Raw genomic sequence first — 18,311 nt, 5'->3', positions numbered from 1 at the left:
CAGCATTATTTGTTAGCCAAAAGGTAAAAACAACCCAAGAGTTCATCAACAAATGAATGGATAAACAAAATGTGATATATACATACAAATGGAATATTACTGTATATTGTATATAAACTTGTATATAAACTTCAGCCATAAAAATGAAGTTCTGATCATGCTATAACATGAATGAACCTTGAGGACATGCTAAGTGAAAGAAGCCAGACACAAAAAGACAAATACTTATGATTCCACTTGTACGAGGGACCTAAAATAGGCAAATTCATAGAAACACAAAGTAGATTAGAGGTTCCTAGGGGCTTTGGGAATGAGAAATGGGGAGTTACTACTTAATGGGTAGAGTTTCTATTTAGGGTAATAAAAAAGTTTTGAAAACAGTAGTGAATGCAATTAACGACAATGAATTGTACACTTAAAAATAGTTAAAACAGTAAATTTTATGTTATGGAAAACTATAACGGGTTAAAAAAATGAAGTACTCATACATGCTAAAACATGGATGAATCTCGAAAACACCATGGTAAGTAAAAGAAGCCAGTCAATGGAGTTCCCGTTGTGGTGCAGTAGAAACGAATCCGACTAGGAACCATGAGGTTGTGGGTTCGATCCCTGGCCTCACTCAGTGTGTTAAGGATCCAGCATTGCCGTGAGCTGTGGTGTAGGTTGCAGACGTGGCCAGATCTGGCATTGCTGTGGCTGTGATGTAGGCCAGCAGCTGTAGCTCCAATTCAACCCCTAGGCTGGAAACGTCCATATGCTGCAGGTGCAGCCCTAAAAAGACAAAAAACAAAACAAAACAAAAAAAGCCAGTCAAAAAAGACCCCATATTGTATGATTCCATTTATGTGAAATATCCAGAATAGGCAAAGACAAAAAATAGTTAGTTGCTTGGGAGTCCCTAAATAGGAAGGGGGGGGTGGTGACAGCTAAAAGTATGAGATTTTTGGAGTTTCCTCCATGTCTCAGTGGTTAACAAACCCAACTAGGATCCATGAGAATGCGGGTTCAATACCTGGCTTCGCTCAGCGGGTTAAGGATCTGGTGCTGCCATGAGCTGTGATGTAGGCTGCAGACGAGGCTCTGAATGGACCCCTAGCCTGGGAACTTCCATATGTCGCAGGTTGGGCCCTAAAAATAAAAAGCAAAAAAAAAAAAAAAAACAAAAAAAAAAACTATGTTTTTTTTTTTTTTAAATGAAGTGAAGAATGTCACAATAAAGTGACTCACAAATTTTTTGGTTTCCCAAAGGGTATGAGATTTTTTGAAGTGATGAAAATGTTCTAAAATTAATTCTGCTCATGGTTGCACATATTTATGAACTTATTAAAAACGAGTGGATTGTATGGTATGTGAGTTATATCTCAACAAGTTTTTTTTTGGCCATGCCCATGGCATGTGGACATTCCCGGGCCAGCGATCAATCCCGGACCACAGCAGCAACCCGAGCTGCTTCAGTGACAACACAGGATCCTTAACCTGCTGTGCCACAGTGGAAATTCCATCAACGAAGTTGCTTTTAAAAAGTATCCAGAGAGAAAAGAAGAAAGGAGAGATTACAATTAAACTGATTCAACAACAATGGAAAAGAGGTGCCAGAAGAATAATATTCTCAATGTCCTGAGAGAATTTAACTGTCAACCTAGAGTTCTACACAGAGCAGAACCAATTTTCAAGAACAAGGACATAGTAAAAATATTTTCAGACAAAGACAGTTTGGCATCAAAGATTCTACTGAAAGATTATTCTAGAGGATATATGTTTAAAGGAAAATGATCTTGACTGAAGGTCTGAGATGCAAAAACAAATGACGAACAAATGTATGGGCAAATCTAAACAAACATTAGGGAGTTCCCTTGGTGGTGCAGCAGAAACAAATCCAACTAGTATCTATGAGGAAATGGGTTTGATTCCTGGCCTTGCTCAGTGGGTCGGGGGTCCAGCATTGCCACAAGCTATGGTGTAACTCGCAGACAAGGCTCAGATTCCACACTGCTATGGCTGTGGCATAGGCCAGCAGTTGTAGCTCTGATTTGACCCTGAGCCTGGGAACTTCCATATGCCCTAGGTGCAGCCCTAAAAAAAAAAAAAAAACAAAAAAATTTTTGAAAATTTTAAAAACAAACAAACATCAACTGTGAAGATAATAATAATGTCTACTGTATGTGTGTGTGGAGGAGGATGGAGAAGAGCCAGAACTAAAACTAGGTAATAGGAGTTCCCACCGTGGCACAGCAGGTTAAGGATCTGGCATTGTTACTGCAGTGGCTCGAGTTGTTGCTGTGGCTGGGGTTTGATCCCTGCCCCAGGGATCATACTACAGGCATTGCCAAAAAAAAAAAAAAAAAAAAGAAATTTAAAAATAAACAAATAAATAAAACCAGGTAACAGCATATAATCTGGGAGGGGTATGATCAGAGTTAAAGCATTCTAAGGTCCTTGTATCATTGAAGATGAAAGTAAAGATATTGGTTACTTTTAGACGTTAAGTAAAAACATATTAAAACTGAGAAAATGGGAGCTCTCACTGTGGCTCAGCAGGTTAAGAACCTGACAAAGTGTCTATGAGGATGTGAGTTTGATCCCTAACCTTGCTCAATGGGTTAAGGATCCGGTGTTGCTGCAAGGTGTGGCATAGGTTGCAGATGAGGCTTGGATTCAGCTTTGCTGTGGCTGTGGTGTAGGCCGGCAGCTGCAGCTCCAATTCGATCCCTAGCCCGCGAACTTCTATATGCCACAGGTGAGGCCGTAAAAAGAAAAAAAAATTGAGAAAATGTTAAACAGTTATTAATGCATTAAAAAAATACTAAACCCATTACATGCTAAATGACATGTGGCTCACATGATATTTTATGAAAAATAACAATATTTTCCAAACAAAAGAAAAATAGTAAGAAGAATGACACTGTTTCACATTTTACACTATTTATGCATGTTAAAATAGGTACAGTAACACCTAAAAAAACACATATAGAATGTCATTTCCAACCAAGAATGGGAGAAAACTACAATCGATCCAAAATAAAAGGGAAGGGGGAAAGAATCAGAAAAATACAGATCATTTAGAAAGCTCAAAAAAAGATATTTGAATTTATTCCTATTATATCAACAATCACTACCAAGGTAAATAAACTAATTTTCTAGGTAAAAGCAAAATATCATCAAACAGGACTCAAAAATAAAATCTAGTTATATATGCTATTTAAAAGAGGCACCTAAGACATGAAGGCAAAAAAAGATTTTTAAAAAAAAAACAAGAGATGGAGTTCCCACTGTGGCACAGAGGGTTAATGACCTGGCTTGTCTCTGTGGAGGTGTCAGCTGGATCCCAGCCTGGCTCAGCAGGTTAAGGATTCAGCGTTGCCGTAGCTGTCGTTTAGGTCGCTGCTCTGGCTTGGATCCCTGGCCCAAGAACTTCTATATGCTGAGGGAGCAGTGGGAAAAGAGAAGAAAAAAAAAAAGATGAAAATACACCAAGAAATATACTAGTCTAAATAAAGCCAGAGTTAGCAATATCAATATCAAAGAGACTAAAACATTAAGCATTTCTATCAAAGGGTTACTCCATGATAAAGGTTTGATTCAGTAGGACAATAAGAAAACTATAATTGTGTATACACCTAATAATAGACTCAAAACATATGAAGCAAAAATTGACAGAACTTTAAGACTGACAAATCTGCATTAATAGTGGGAGGCTTTCAACATATCTCACTCAGTAATGGACAGATGGACAGTGACGACAACAACAAATCCATAAGGATACAGAAAATTCCAATTCAAATAACCTTGATTCCCTCAGTTTACTTCAACACTCACCCCATCATCACTCTGAATCTTGTCATCACATTGAATCATCCCGTCCTGAAATCTTGAACTCCAACACTACAATCTCCTATCATTCCAATTTTTAATCCCAAAACGTGTCTTGAATGTTACCAAGGCATCCTGAATTTCAGCTGTGTGTGCTCAGAATATACCCTTGTCTTTTTCACCTTCTCCCTTTTCTCTCTAGACTCCCTGATTCATCAGTTTGATCACTCACTTGCCTCCTTAGCTCACCCTGAAGAAATTACTCACCCTTGCATATTAGTAACATCACAAATTTAGTGCTCTCTAAACTCATAGGGCCTTTCAGAACTGTGTATCTAATCTCCTATTCCTAGTTCCACCCGGAACTATTTTAAAATTGACACTCCCTCCTCAAACACAATATTTATTCTATCCCACCCACCCCCACTATTAGCCGAAGACCATGCCTCCTTCTTGAGTGAAAAATTGAAAAAAAATTACTAAATCCACTGGGCAGGAATTCCCTCAATTGTGTCCCTGAGTAATGCACAAATTTATGGGCCTCAACATCCATCTCTCTTCCTGTTGAAAACAAATTCCTATAATTTTAACCCTGATCCCTAGTGTTATTTTGATACCTCTCCTCTATAACCCCATGGAATGCTGTGGATGCTATTCACAGCATTTATCACACTGTACTTAGCTTCTCCCCTAACACATTTAAAGATCTTCAAGGCTCAGCCTTTTACTATGCAGCTTACCTTAGCTAAGTTACATAACTTTTCCAAGCCTCAGTTGACGCATCTCTAAAATGGGAATATCATTTCCCATAAATCCTGGTTCTAGTCACATGACCCTGGGTAATTACTTGACTTCTCTGTGCCTCAAATTCCTCATCTCTAAAATGAGTATAAACATGTGTACCTCATAAGGTTGTCAAGAGGTTTAAATAAGTTACTGCATTTTATCTGGTATGTATTTTATAACTTAGAGCACATTTCAGTATGACCTAGCCATGTTCCCACTGCTTACCTAATCACATGAGGAATAGTGTCTACTATACTGGAAAGCACAAGTATAGAAAATAGTAGGTGATGAAAAAAAATTTTTTTTCTTTTTAGGGCCACACCCACGGCATAGGGAGGTTCCCAGGCTAGGGGTCGAATCAGAGATGCAGCTGCCAGCCTACACCACACCCACAGCAACGCAGTATCTAAGCCACATCTGCAACTTACCCCATAGCTCATGGCAACGCCGGATCATTAACCCACTGAGTGAAGCCAGGGATCAAATCTGTATCCCCATGGATGCTAGTCAGATTTGTTTCTGCTGAGCCATAACAGGAACTCCCAATAAATATCTTTCTAAAGAATACTGACATGAGAATAAAATGAATTTTCAGATCCTCACGATTGGGAAAAAAATTACTTAACATAGTCTGACGTTTCTTTTTCTACATTTTAACATCTCTGAAAACAAAACTAATCCTAAAATCAAGGTGACAGTTTTAATGGCAGCATTCTTTTGTAGAGGTTCAAAAAATAACAATGCATCTTAAAATTGATCGCATCTTAGAGTTGAGGAAATACTGTGTTTTACATAAAGTACTTAGTGTCTGGCATGTAAGTCTCATGTAATTTAACTATAGTGTCTTATTCATATATTTTTTGGCCATGCTCGAAGCATGCAGAAATTCCTGGGCTAGGGATCGAACCCACCCCACAGCAGTGACAATGCCAAATCCTTAACTACCAGGTCATCATGGAATTCCAGTGTCTTATTCATATTTCTACTCCCAATACAATAGTTTGGAGTTCCCTGGTGGCCTAGGATCCAGTGTCGTCACTGTTGTGGCTCAGGTTACTGCTGTGATACAGGTTCAATCCCTGACCCAGGAATTTCTGCATGACACAGGTGTGGCCAAAAAACAAAAAGAAAAGAAAAAAAACATTATTTTAATAGTTCAATGCCTGGCATAGTATGTAGTAATAAACATACAGGATGCCGTGTAACTTCAAACTTAGAACATCTAAAGCCAAACATATATTCCCTCCAAAACTACCTCCTTCTCACAAACTTCCTTTTACGGTTAAAGGTACCATGTCATTCTGCATTATGCTGACTTACAAACTCAGATCTTTATCTCTTGACCCTTCCCTAATTTATGTACCAGGTCATGCCAATTCTTCCTTTACAACTCCTCTAAAATTTGTCCTTTCAATTTTTCATTTCCATTACCACCCCCTTAATCGAGGATAGGGATTCTCAAACTTTTTAGTCTTGGGACTTTGTACATTCTTAACAATTAAAGGATCCCCAAAGAGCTTTTGTTTATCTGATTTATATCTGTTGATACTTACCATATTGGAAATCAAAACTGGGAAATTTTTAAATGCTTATTAATTCACTAAAAGAATAAATCCATTACATGCTAACAATAATGAAATATTTTATGAAAAATAACTATATCCCCCTCTGAAATGACTTGAGTGACATAGCTCTACATTTCTACAATCTCTTTAATGTCTCTGACCTAATAGAATACAGTTCGAAGAGTTCCCTTGTGGCACAGTGGGTTAAGGATCCAGTGTTGTCACCACTATGACTCTGGCTACAGCTGTGGCATGGGTTTGATCCCTGGCTAGAAACTTCCACATGCCTCAGGTGTGGCCAAAAAAAAAAATACAGTTGGAGTCTCCGCTTCTGCATTAAATCTGTTATGATGTTGCTCTGATTAAAGTATATGAAGAAAAGCCAGCATCATACAGATACATAGTTGGAAAAGAAATATTTTCATAGCCTTTTCAGAAAATTGTAGATATCAGTCTTTGATACTTCACCAAACTTTGGAGGCAATCTCTTAAGGGTTAGCTATAATGTGGAATCTAAAATCTTATCAATGAACACTCTTTGTACTCTGTTCCATTAAAATTCATTGATATGGGAGTTCCCTTCATGCCTCAGCAGTTAATGAACCGACTGGGATCCATGAGGATTAGGGTTTGATCCCTGGCCTTGCTCAGTGGGTTAAGGATCTGGCATTGCCGTGAGCTGTGGTGTAGGTCACAGACGTGGCCCAGATCCTGCATTGCTGTGGCTGTGGTGCAGGCCAGCAGCTGTCGCTCGGATTTGACCTAGCCTGGGAACTTCCATATGCCACAAGTGCAGCCCTAAAAAGAAAGAAAAAAAAATCATTGATGTATCTTGCACTTTGAAAGGTTCTTTTACTCATGAATAATTTTAGGGTTTTTTTGTTTGTTTTGTTTTTTAGGACCACATGTACAGCATATGGAAGCTCCCAGGCTAGGGGTCAAATCAGAGCTGTCGCTACCAGCCTACACCACAGTCACAGCAACCTTAGATCCAAGCCATGTCTGCGACCTACACCACAGACCACAGCTCACAGCAACGCTGGATCCTTAACCCACCGATCGAGGCCAGGGTGGATCCCTCATCCTCATGGATACTAGTCAGGCTTGTTAACACTGAGCCACAACAGGAACTTCCATGAATAATTTCATTGTATCATACTTGATCATTTGGAAACTAGTTATACCGAGCCTCCAAATATTGACACATTTCATTATATGATATGTAAAAATCACATTCATTAGTACTGCTCCTTTCTCATCAGGAAAGTCTTTAAGTATCAGGAAGCTGTTGAGTTCACAGCAGTAGATATAAATTTTTCAAACTTGTAATTTTCACTTAAAAGCTCAAATTTTGTCATTGGCAACAAATATTACCAGTTTCTTTGAAATGACCAGCCCAATTGTTCATTTTCAAGAAAATATGTGCCAAATACCCAAGTCTGAATAACCAGTAGTTTACATGTCAGTCATTCTTTGAAGTAAAAATGGTATTCAATGAAAAAAAGCAGCTAGTTTAGCTCATAACCCAATCACATAAGTGCTTTTCCTCAGGACAACTGTTCTATTTCAGTATGTGGAAGTGATTTATTTGTACTTATTTCATCAAACAGTATTTAAGACATATCTCCCAGGTCAAAGTTTAATATAATTACTGAATTAATTTTTACTGCTTCATTTGGGACATTATTAAGTGTATAAAAACAGCATTTTTGTTTTTTACCACAAGGAGAACTACAAAGACCACTACTATAGTGTGGTCCCACTGCCCTGATTTGGGCTAAGGTGCCAGGAGTTTTATCCACCATCATCATAGAGAGCCTAAAGGGATCCAGGGTGTATCTGAAAATTGTTAGTTTAGTATATCATTATGTTAAACCTGGACTATCACGTTAGTCTTCTAACTAGTTTTCTTGATTCTAGCCTCCATCTTAATTCATGATGTTTGGCACTACAACTTCCAGCAGTGCTGCATTCAACATGTTCTGCCTAAAACTTTTCAGTGATTTCCCTTCTGGTTAGAGGACAAAGTTTAAATTCCTTAGCATCACATTTAAAGACCTCTACAATTTTTCCTCACCCAATTTTTTCAAATTTACCACCCATCACTGCCTGACACCAACTGCAATTAAGTCGGTCTGATCTAAAGTCTCCGGAAATACAATTTACACATTTCACAACCTTGTTTGAAATATTCCTGCCATATCAAACATCAAATCTCAAATCCTATTCAAGATCCAAGGCCCAGCTCAATGCCCACATACTTTCTTTCTTTCTCTTTTTTGCTTTTTAGGGCGGCACCTGCAACATACGGAAGTTCCCAGCCTAGGGGTCGAATCAGTGCTACAACTACCAGCCTACATCACAGCCACAGCAACTCCAGATCAGAGCCACATCTGCAACCTACACCACAGCTCACGGCAATGCTGGATCCCAACCCACTGAGCAAAGCCAAGAATCAACCCACATCCTCATGGATACTAGTCGGATTGTTTCTGCTGTACCACAACAGGAACTCCCCTCACATACTTTCTGATGCTTTTTCTAATCACTGTAGTTTACAGTGCTCTCTTCCTTCCTGAAAATATGATGGCAATTATTATCCTCACATTATTATATACTGTCTCTGACAATTTACCTTATGCACTGTGATGTAACTTTATGTGCTTTCCTTAATCCCCCAACTGGATTGTAAACTCCTGGAACAGAAAACTCTCTGCTAGATTTTGAACACTCTACCTTGCCTCATACAATGCAATGAACACAGTCAATTTTTAAAAATGGAATCAACAACTAAATTCCCCTCCCAAAGGCAAGGAAGTTGTTAGATGAATAGTTCACATGGTCTGGGAACTATTGATGGTCCTTGAAAGTCTTCCAGGTGGACAGTAGATTGATTTCTTAAGAGTTATTAATGTTTTCAATGGGAATAATTATGCTATTTAATCAAAATCAGTCCATTGGCATCTCATGAAAAGTAATCCTCTCCCTCTCATTAATTCTGATGAGGTTTTTGCAGTGTTAATCAAGAAAATGTAGAATAAGTGACCCAGAGGACTCTGTTTAAGTGGTTTAAAAGGGAAAAGACGGCAATCATTGCTCTAGATCAGCAAAGAGACTTCAATGTGGACTCAATTCTATCTGTAACATTTTATTTCCTTAAAAGAAGATATAAAAGAAACCCAGTAAAAATGTTCTTTGTTAATCTGAGAGATAGGTACATATGTTACTCTTCATACTTTTCTATGTTTCATACATTGTATAAGTAAGGAAAGTTGTGTGGCATTTTGAAGTGCATCTGGTACATTGATACACAAGTATGTAACATTTGATGTTGTCTAAAGTTTTACTTACCATTGAATCATCTTGCAAGGAAGCAAAAAAGAAGCCATAGAGCAAGTTAATTTGCTCCTTGTGATCAATGAAGTCAAACATTGCAACCAGCCAACGGTAAAAAAGTATCTATTGAAAGACAAAATGCTTATCTTTAGAGAAATATAACTGGCAGAGAAGAGCTTAATTCCCCCTTCAGGGCTGTTTTAGAAACCTCTAGCAAAAAGTATGATAATAGATTTTATTTCTCAGTAAAAATTTCAGTTTGAACAGAGTCCTCACATCAAGCTATATTGTTCCAAAACTATAGGCTTTGCACAAAAGGCCACTGCCATTACTCTATAAGTGGTTCTTCCTTGCCAGCCCTTGAGTGATTCTGAAGGACTTATCATGAAAGTGTTTAAAAAGATTACCTTAGTGCTACCAGAACACTTGCCAACACAAAGCCAGGAAACTGCCTTAACCACAGAGTTTTCTGATATTAGAGTTGCTGGAATCAGACACTTGAATATCCGAGTGTTTACAGCACTCCCTGGAAAGCAGACAAACTCTAATTAAACTACATTTTAGTGTCTTAGTTGTTCCCTTACTATTATTCATTTTTGTTTCTAAAAATTTCACTTTACACTGCAGGCAATAAAGTAATATTTGGTATCTCTTATCATCATTACAAAAGATAGTTTGAAACAAAAATGTACCTTTAGGTTCTAATATAAACTCTAAAGCAAATTCTTTGGCTCTGATATTTTCATTTAACAAGGGAGAATGAGTACAGGATTTCATCTTGGTATGATGAAAATGTTTGGAATTTTTTTTTTTTCTTTTTAGGGCCGCACTTGCGGCATATGGAGGTTCCCAGGCTAGGGGTTGAATTGGAGCCACAGCTGCTGGCCTACGCCACAGCCACAGCAACAGGGGATCCGAGCCACATCAGAGACCTACATCACAGCTCACAGCAATGCCAGATCCTTAATCCAGTGAGCAAGGCCTGGGATCAAACCCGCAACATCATGGTTACTAGTTAGGTTCATTAGCCACTGAGCCAAGACAGGAACTCCAAAATGTTTGGAAATTAGATAGCAGTGATGACTGCACAACTCTATCAATATGCTAAAAAAAAAAAAAAAAAAAAAAAGGTGAGTTCCCTGGAATGCACAGATTCGATCCCGGCTCCGCATAGTGGATTAAAGGATCTAGTTTTGCTGCAGCTGAGGCTCAGATTCACTCCCTGGCCTGGGAACTCTCATATGCTGCAGGTGCAGCCATAAAAAAAACCGATAAGTATATTTTAGTATAATTAGTTTCCTTTTTAATCCTATATAATCATGAAATAACACTGTCCTTAACTTGGCCTTCAAGTAGTATTCTCAGAAATCTTATACACATCTTTTCTTTTCCTAAGGGTGTAGACCTTTTTAATAAAAATTGTATACATTTAAAATGAACAACATGATGATATGATATAGTTGGCCCTCCACATCCATGGATTCTGTATCTGTGGGTTCAACCAACCACAGATAGAAAATATCTGCAAAAAAAAAATTATAGAAAGTTCCAAAAAGCAAAACTTGAATTAGCCACGCAGGGCCAACTATTTACCCAGCATCGACATTGTATTGACAACTATTTATGTAATATTTACACTATATTAAGTATTATAAATAATCTAAAGGTGATTTAAAGTATACAGGAGGACTGTGTAGGTTATGTGCAACTATTATACCATTTTATAAAAGGGATTTGAGCATCCTAGGATCTTGGTATCCTAGGAGGTCCTGGAACCAACACCCTGCAGATACTGACTGAATAAATAGTAAAATGATTACTTCAGTCAGGCTAATAAAAATTTTATCTCCTCACATAGTTAGCACTTTTGTGTGTGGTTAAGAGCACCTGAAATCTACTCTCTTGCAAATTTCTAGTATTCTAAACAACACTACTAACTATAATTATGTTGTATAACAGATCGCTAGATTTATTTACCTAATATGACTGCAACAATATACCTCATCAATTCCTACCCATCATTCTGTGGGAAAGAAAGGAAGCAGTGATGACAGGTAATGAGTCATAAGAATAAAAATCTCTGCTTTCCACTCTTGTGGTTTCTTGTCTTTATTTTTCTCTTCTCCCCAACTCCCATCTCCCAACCCTTGTAAAATTTACAACAGTCTGGCCACTAACACTTTATATATGTACCAAATTCAAAGGGAGAACTCAGTACACATTCTATTCTTACTTCCAATGACTCTTTAATTAATTACTAAAGAGTATAAAATCCCTTTGCACCTAATTATGATGACATTTCTAGCACACTCATCTCTGAAAATGCATTTCAACTGAGCAAAAGAGCTACATATTAAGATCTAGTAGTGATTGGGGATATCATAGAAATAACTAAGAGGAGAAAAGCAATTAAGGAGGCTACGTTGAATGTCACTAAATTCCAGCTTAACAGAAAAATGAAATAAGACTAGAAAGCCAGAGATTATTTTTTAAATTGTCATATACATTTCCAAGCCTGAGGTATGCATTTGCCATAAGACCTGGGAAACATGAAAATCTTCTAACCATTAATTTCTGAGATACCAAAAAAGAAAAGCGAAATTCCAAAATAGAAAACATCTGTACATTCTATATGTGTTTTAAGGGAAGAAGGGAGAGGTAGAATTGTTGCTGATAGACACTAACCAGTTAAACATGGATTCCTGGAAAGATGTTGGAACAAACAACCTGAAACCACTTACAAGAAGACCGATTTCTTTTGTTTGATTGTTTGTTTGTTTGTTTTGGTCTTTTGTCTCTTTTTAGGGCCTCATTTGGGGCATATGGAAATTCCCAGGCCAGGGGTCAAATCAGAGCTACAGCTGCCGGCCTACTTCACAGCCACAGCAACACAGGATCTGAGTTGCGTCTGTGACCTACACCACAGCTCACAGCAATGCCAGATATTTAACCCACTGAGCGAGGCCAGGGATCGAACCCATATCCTCACGGATACTAGTTGGGCTCATTACCACTGAGCCACAATGGGAAATTCCGAGAAGACCAATTTTATTAGGCCAAATTTAACTTTCTAGGAAAACAGAACTAATCAGGTAAAAAGAGAGAACTAAAATACCTGGAAGTCATATACTGAATTTGGCTAGGAATGTGTTGTTGCTTTAACACACACATATACATACACATACCCCTGCAAACATGATAACAGAGTACACACAAAGGAACCCAATATGCAGGGGGCCAGAAAATAGTACATTAAGTATCATTTTGTAGTTCCCAACATGGCACAGTGGAAACAAATCTGACCAGAAACCGTGAGGCTGTGGGTTCAATCCTTGGCCTCGCTCAGTGGGTTAAGGCTCCTGCATTGCTGTAGCTGTGGTGTAGGCCAGCAGCTGTAGCTCTGATTCGACCCCTAGCCTGGGAACCTCCATCTGCTGTGGGTATGGCCCTAAAAAAAGCATAAATAAATAAATTAAGTATCGTTTTGAGCCATTATCTTAATTTTTTTTAAAGTAGGAGTTCCCTGGTGGCTTAGAGGTTTAAGGATCTGGTGTTGTCACAACCGTGGCTTGGGTTACCACTGTGGCATGGGTTTGATCCCTGGCCTGAGAACTTTCACATACTGTGAGCATGGCCAAAAACTAAATTTTTCAAAAAGTAGAAAATGTGGTAGCAGTGTGTTGCGGTATAAACGCTAGAAGAGGAGCTAGGAGATCTGAGTTTCCCAGTTCTAGCTCTGAGATTAAGCAAGTTTCTTTAACCACTTTGGGCTTCAGTTTCTTCAACTTTAAAATTAGGATATTCAGGGAGTTCCCGTTGTGGCACAGTGGTTAACGAATCTGACTAGGAACCCTGAGGTTTTGGGTTTGATCCCTGGCCTTGCTCAGTGGGTTAAGGATCTGGCGTTGCCGTGAGCTGTGGTGTAGGTCGCAGGCTCGGATCCCACGTTGCTATGGCTCTGGCAAAGGCTAGCGGCTATAGCTCCAATTAGACCCCTAGCCTGGGAACCTCCCTATGCCTCAGAAGTGGCCCTAGAAAAGGCAAAAAGCCAAAAAAAAAACAAAACAAAACAAAAAAAATAGGATATTCAAGGTTTAAAATACTTTCTAAGTCTAAATTTGGATGAGGGTAGGTTAAGATTCTTGAAATTCCCTTGTGGCACAGCAGGTTAAGGACTGGTGGTGTCGCTGCTGTGACATGGTTTCCATCCCTGGCCTGGGAACTTTCACATGCCACAGGCTTGAAGGGGCAGGGGGAGCTTCTCAAGTGAAAAGAATAATGGGCAGATATCATTTCTTTCTAAAGATCTCCCCCCCGCCCCCGCATGCCCCACACTGCAAATGAACTTAGGGCAGGAAAGAATTTGCACAAAACAAAAAGCACCTTCACTGTTAAGGTCATAGACACTAGAATGGAGACAGTATCAATAGGGACTTACCATAGATAAATGAACTTAAAGTGATCTCTTAAGGTGCCTTCCAATAACACTACTTAAATTATTACTCACGCTTCCTAAGAGAAATACTATAAATGGCTTCCATGTATTTGGTAACAAGAATTCATTTTATGTGTAGAGATATGTGATAACTAGCCGTTTTAGCATATGCACATAGAAACTTTTAGTTCTTAAGGCAGATTGAACACAAGAAATGCCCATTTTATAATTTTATCAGATTGGTTTTGTGAAGAGAATAGGAAAAACATACAGTTCTTCAACTGCAATTGATTCCCTTAACAATCTAATTCAAAATCTGAAAGGCAAAACTAATAGCAAACTGATGAAAAATGTATCCCTTTGACGTACCAAATTTACCACTGAGTGCCACATTTAGTAGAATGTCGATTCCTTCTGGAGCTAACCCACTCTTCCATGCCACATTTTCCACAGTTATCAAGTGTTTCTCTAAGGTTTTATCTTTACTCTGTGACGTTTTAGTGGGACCTAGAAGAAGGAACAGTATTAAATAGTGAGGCATTTAAAATTCTTTCACTCCTTAGCCTCAATAACAACTTAGGATACTTTAAAGGAATAGCTTCTTGTAAAAAGTTTCTTCCTTAAAAACTCTCAAAGCCTTTAAAACTCGAATATTTCACAGCAATAGTACCTTCCGTAAGGAAAACTGAATCCTGCCCTGGCATATCTGCTCTAAACTAACTAAAAGCAATGAACTTATACTAAAAGCTCTTTCAGTAACTAGGGCAGTGGTTCCCAAACTTTGCTGCACATTGGTAGGACCTAAGGAGCCTTTTTAAAAATCACAATGCCCAGGCTACACCCCATATCAGTAAAATCAGAAAGTCTAAGAGTGGACATCAGACGCAAGTGGTTTTTAAAGATTCTCAGGTTATCTCAATGTGCAGCAGTTTGGAAACAACTCTGCCAGGAACATGCTTCATTGTTGTATCTCTAGCACCTAGCATACTGGTATGTAGTAAGTGCTCAATAAATGTCCATTAAATTAACAAAATCATGTATGATCAACATATGGTTTTCTTTGAAAATCCTTAAGAAAAAAAAAGTCTAGAATATTTTTTACAGGAATAGGACTTACATAAGGAAAACAATCTGTCTTACCTTTCTCAAAGTATCTCAATGCTATTTGCAGAGCATCTTCTGCTTGATCGTCAGCATGTTCATAATCTTCCAGTGAATTGTTTTGTCCATGTTTCGAGATGCTCTTTGAGACACTCAGGTCCTCTTGTGCTTTCCAGGCCGAGAGTCTAGTCTGATAATTATTACTACCTTGTGAAGTCCTTTTTCGTGCCTGAGAGTTCTTAACTTTCTTTTGAGATGACATTACTGCACATATTCTATATACAAACAAGTGCAAAGTTACCATTAACCAGCCAAACGGCCCCTTTTTACTCCACAAAGACAGGGACCACATCTGCCTATATTCCCCACATTTAGTACAGAGCACCTAACATATAAGTATATAATTTTTTTGTCTTTTGTCCTTTTAGGGCCACACCCAAGGCATATAGAGGTTCCCAGGCTAGGGGTCCAATCTGAGCTACAGCTGCCGGCCTATGCCAGAGCCACAGCAACGCCAGATCCAAGCCGTGTCTGCAACCTACATCACAGCTCATGGCAACGTCAGATCCTTAACCCACTTAGCGAGGCCAGGGATCAAACCCGCAACCTCATGGTTCCTAGTTGGATTTGTTTCCGCTGCGCCATGAGGGGAACTCCACAAGTATACAATTTAAGAACTGACAGCAATCCAGGCAATAACACCTAGAAGTTAACTTTCTCGGTAAGTCCTTGACTTAAATAGGAAGAGAGAGAAGCAACTCTCTAAGGTAACATTCACCAGCTGATTGGCCTTCTCATGGGGAAAAAAAAAAACAAATCAGTAAGAGTATAGGCAACATAACAAGTTCTCTTAAAAGGGCTGTATCACATAACTGAGTGCAATACTAATCCATCTCAAACTCAATGTTACTTTCTCCACTCACTCCTATCTTTCTCCACTCTGCCTTGATTTTGCTTTTAATCTTTTATGCTGCCTGCTTTGTCAGTGCTAAGTTAAAACTGCATAGTTCAAAACACCAATTGGTGGCCAAACTAAGGATTCTCAGAGCAGAAACATTCCCTGCTAATTCACTTATTCAGTAAATAATTACTGAGCATCGTTTATATGCCAAGCACAGTTCTACTGATCAGAGATAAAATAACTGAACAGTCAAGGTCTCTGCTCTCATGAAATTTATGGGGGTGTAAGGAGTATAAGAGTCAATAATTCAGAGTGAACATAATATACAGCGATGTGATAGAAAAAGAGTGGGGGTGAGAAGCTACTTTGGAATAAGTGTTCAGAGAAAACCTCTCTGTCAGCTTTAAGCTAAGATTTGAATACCAAGAAAAAAACAACCATCTTAAGAGCTGGTAGAAGAGTATTTCAAGGAAAGGAAAGAGCAAGGCATGCTAAGACCTTAAAGCAAGAGCTTTGTGTGTTAAAGAAAACAGCACAACACCAGTAAGAGGCCAAGGGGGTAGTGGCATGAAAGAGGTAGAGTATCGGGAGGAGAAGTCAGAGAGGCAACCAGGGACTACTATACTGGGAGTTGTAGGCCAGAGTAAGAACACTAGATTTTAAGTGTCATAGGTAACTACAGGTGAAGCGAGCAGTGTTACAGGGAGTGATACCATCTGACTTATGTTTTAAGACCATTTTTGCTGCAACGCGGAGAATAGAACGTTAGGATTCCAGGAGTGGAAATAGACAATTAAAAGGGTCTTGAAGAAGTCCAAAGAGGTATGATTGCAGTCTCAACCTAGACCTAAGGTGTAAATGGTGGAAGAGGTAGAAAATGACTGTATTCGTGTAATGTCTTGGAGGCAAGACAAGACCATAATAAAAGTCTTGAATGTAGAGAAAAAGGAAAGAGAGGAAACCAGAATGTCTTCTAAGTTTTTGGCTTCAATGGGAAAAATCAAGGGAATGGCCGTAATGACACTCAAGCCCACATCCCTAGAACAGACGAGGCCGAAGTAGGAGAGCAATACGTATGTCTAACCCACTGGGTGGCACCAGGTTCCGGGCTGTTTCCGAGGGTCCTACAAACTAGGAAAAAAGGGCAGGGAAGCAGCTTCTGACCCTTTCCGGCTGAACCGGACCATCGCTTCCCAAGAAGCCCCCTTTCACAGCTTGCCCCAGCGGCGAGCGAACTTGGCCCACTGGACAGATCCCTGGTCTGGAGGAAATCCTGAAAAATTGCAGGATTCGGTTTCGGGGCCCCGACTCTGCGCGGTGGTTTAAAGCAGCTCACCTGAAACACTCCTCGGTCCCAAAGCCGCCAGAGTCCAAACATCACCTCCCGGATTCAAACGAGCTGGCCCCGCCCCGCGCATGCGCTTCCGGGCGACGCTGGCGGCAACGGGGCGGAGCGGCGCGCCCTCCTGAAGCCTGATTGGTTGAGTCATAGCTCAGTGGCGCGAGGCAGCCCGCGCGCCGACGCTGACGTAAACCCAATTCCACAGAGCTGCAGGCCTCACCCGCCCGGCCCAGGAACGCGCGGCCGTTGCTGTTGAAAACGGCTGATTGGCTGATGTTTCGAGTGTTCTAATAATATTCTCAGTCGTCACCGTGCGTAAAACCGAGCAATTAGTGTCTCGATTTTTGAATTTAACAAGACCAATTATAGTGATCCTTTTGCTCAGATTGACCTCAAATGTCGGGACTTTGTAGGAAAATAAGAAATTGGAAACTTCACAATTTTAAAGGCTGATTCTCCCATGTAGGCGAAAGAATCAGGTTAAAGGGTCTGAGATCGCTGATGCTGTCTCTAGGATGTGGGAGGAGAGGACAGCTAAATCGGACAGCTAAATCTGTCCTTTTACCGAGGATGGGCACGCATACCTTCTAGCGTTTGCTGTAAACTTGTGTCCTGAGCCAGATGTGACACCTTGTATGTAGCCGGCCAGTCAACACGTAAAGATTCCCGACTGAGGAATCAATGGACCATAAACGGGCTGAAACAGCAACAAGGGCTTGAGACCTGAGCTTAGTCCCTAGTTTAATCTCTTACTAGAGAGAGAACTGGAGAGGACAGATAAAAATTTAATTACACTCACTGATTTTTTTGAGGCCAAACATACCGATAAACTGTAGGCAAAACTGCAGGAGGAAACTTTGCCGTCTTGGGGAGAGATGAAGAATCGGGCTAAGTTGATGCATTTGGGAAAGAATACGGCCGAAATCACTATTTACCACATCTTACATGGTTTTCAAAGTACTTTCAAGAACTCTTATTTAATCATGCTTAAGAACTGAGTGTTCAGTATTTTCTATGATAGCTGCTCTTCCT

The 18,311-nt window shown here is 39.5% G+C and overlaps 1 protein-coding gene across 1 annotated transcript in view; it reads right to left on the bottom strand.

Annotated features, from left to right (window-relative positions):
- Nucleotides 1–17,416, bottom strand: part of CENPI (centromere protein I) — a 50,277-nt gene extending 32,861 nt beyond the window's left edge. Inside the window, exons 1-5 of the mRNA XM_003135236.4 lie at nt 17,274–17,416; nt 15,076–15,311; nt 14,305–14,442; nt 9,908–10,026; nt 9,516–9,623 (exon numbers count right to left, since the gene is read on the bottom strand). Of these exons, the coding sequence (XP_003135284.3) occupies nt 9,516–9,623; nt 9,908–10,026; nt 14,305–14,442; nt 15,076–15,298 (588 nt within the window). The 5' untranslated portion in view covers nt 15,299–15,311; nt 17,274–17,416. The remainder of the gene's footprint in view (nt 1–9,515; nt 9,624–9,907; nt 10,027–14,304; nt 14,443–15,075; nt 15,312–17,273) is intronic.

The sequence above is a fragment of the Sus scrofa genome, chromosome X (assembly GCF_000003025.6).
Source record: "Sus scrofa isolate TJ Tabasco breed Duroc chromosome X, Sscrofa11.1, whole genome shotgun sequence".
In the NCBI taxonomy this organism is placed as follows: Eukaryota; Metazoa; Chordata; class Mammalia; order Artiodactyla; family Suidae; genus Sus; species Sus scrofa.
The sequence above is the reverse complement of the archived record's forward strand: the minus strand, read 5'-3'. Positions and strand labels throughout refer to the sequence as shown.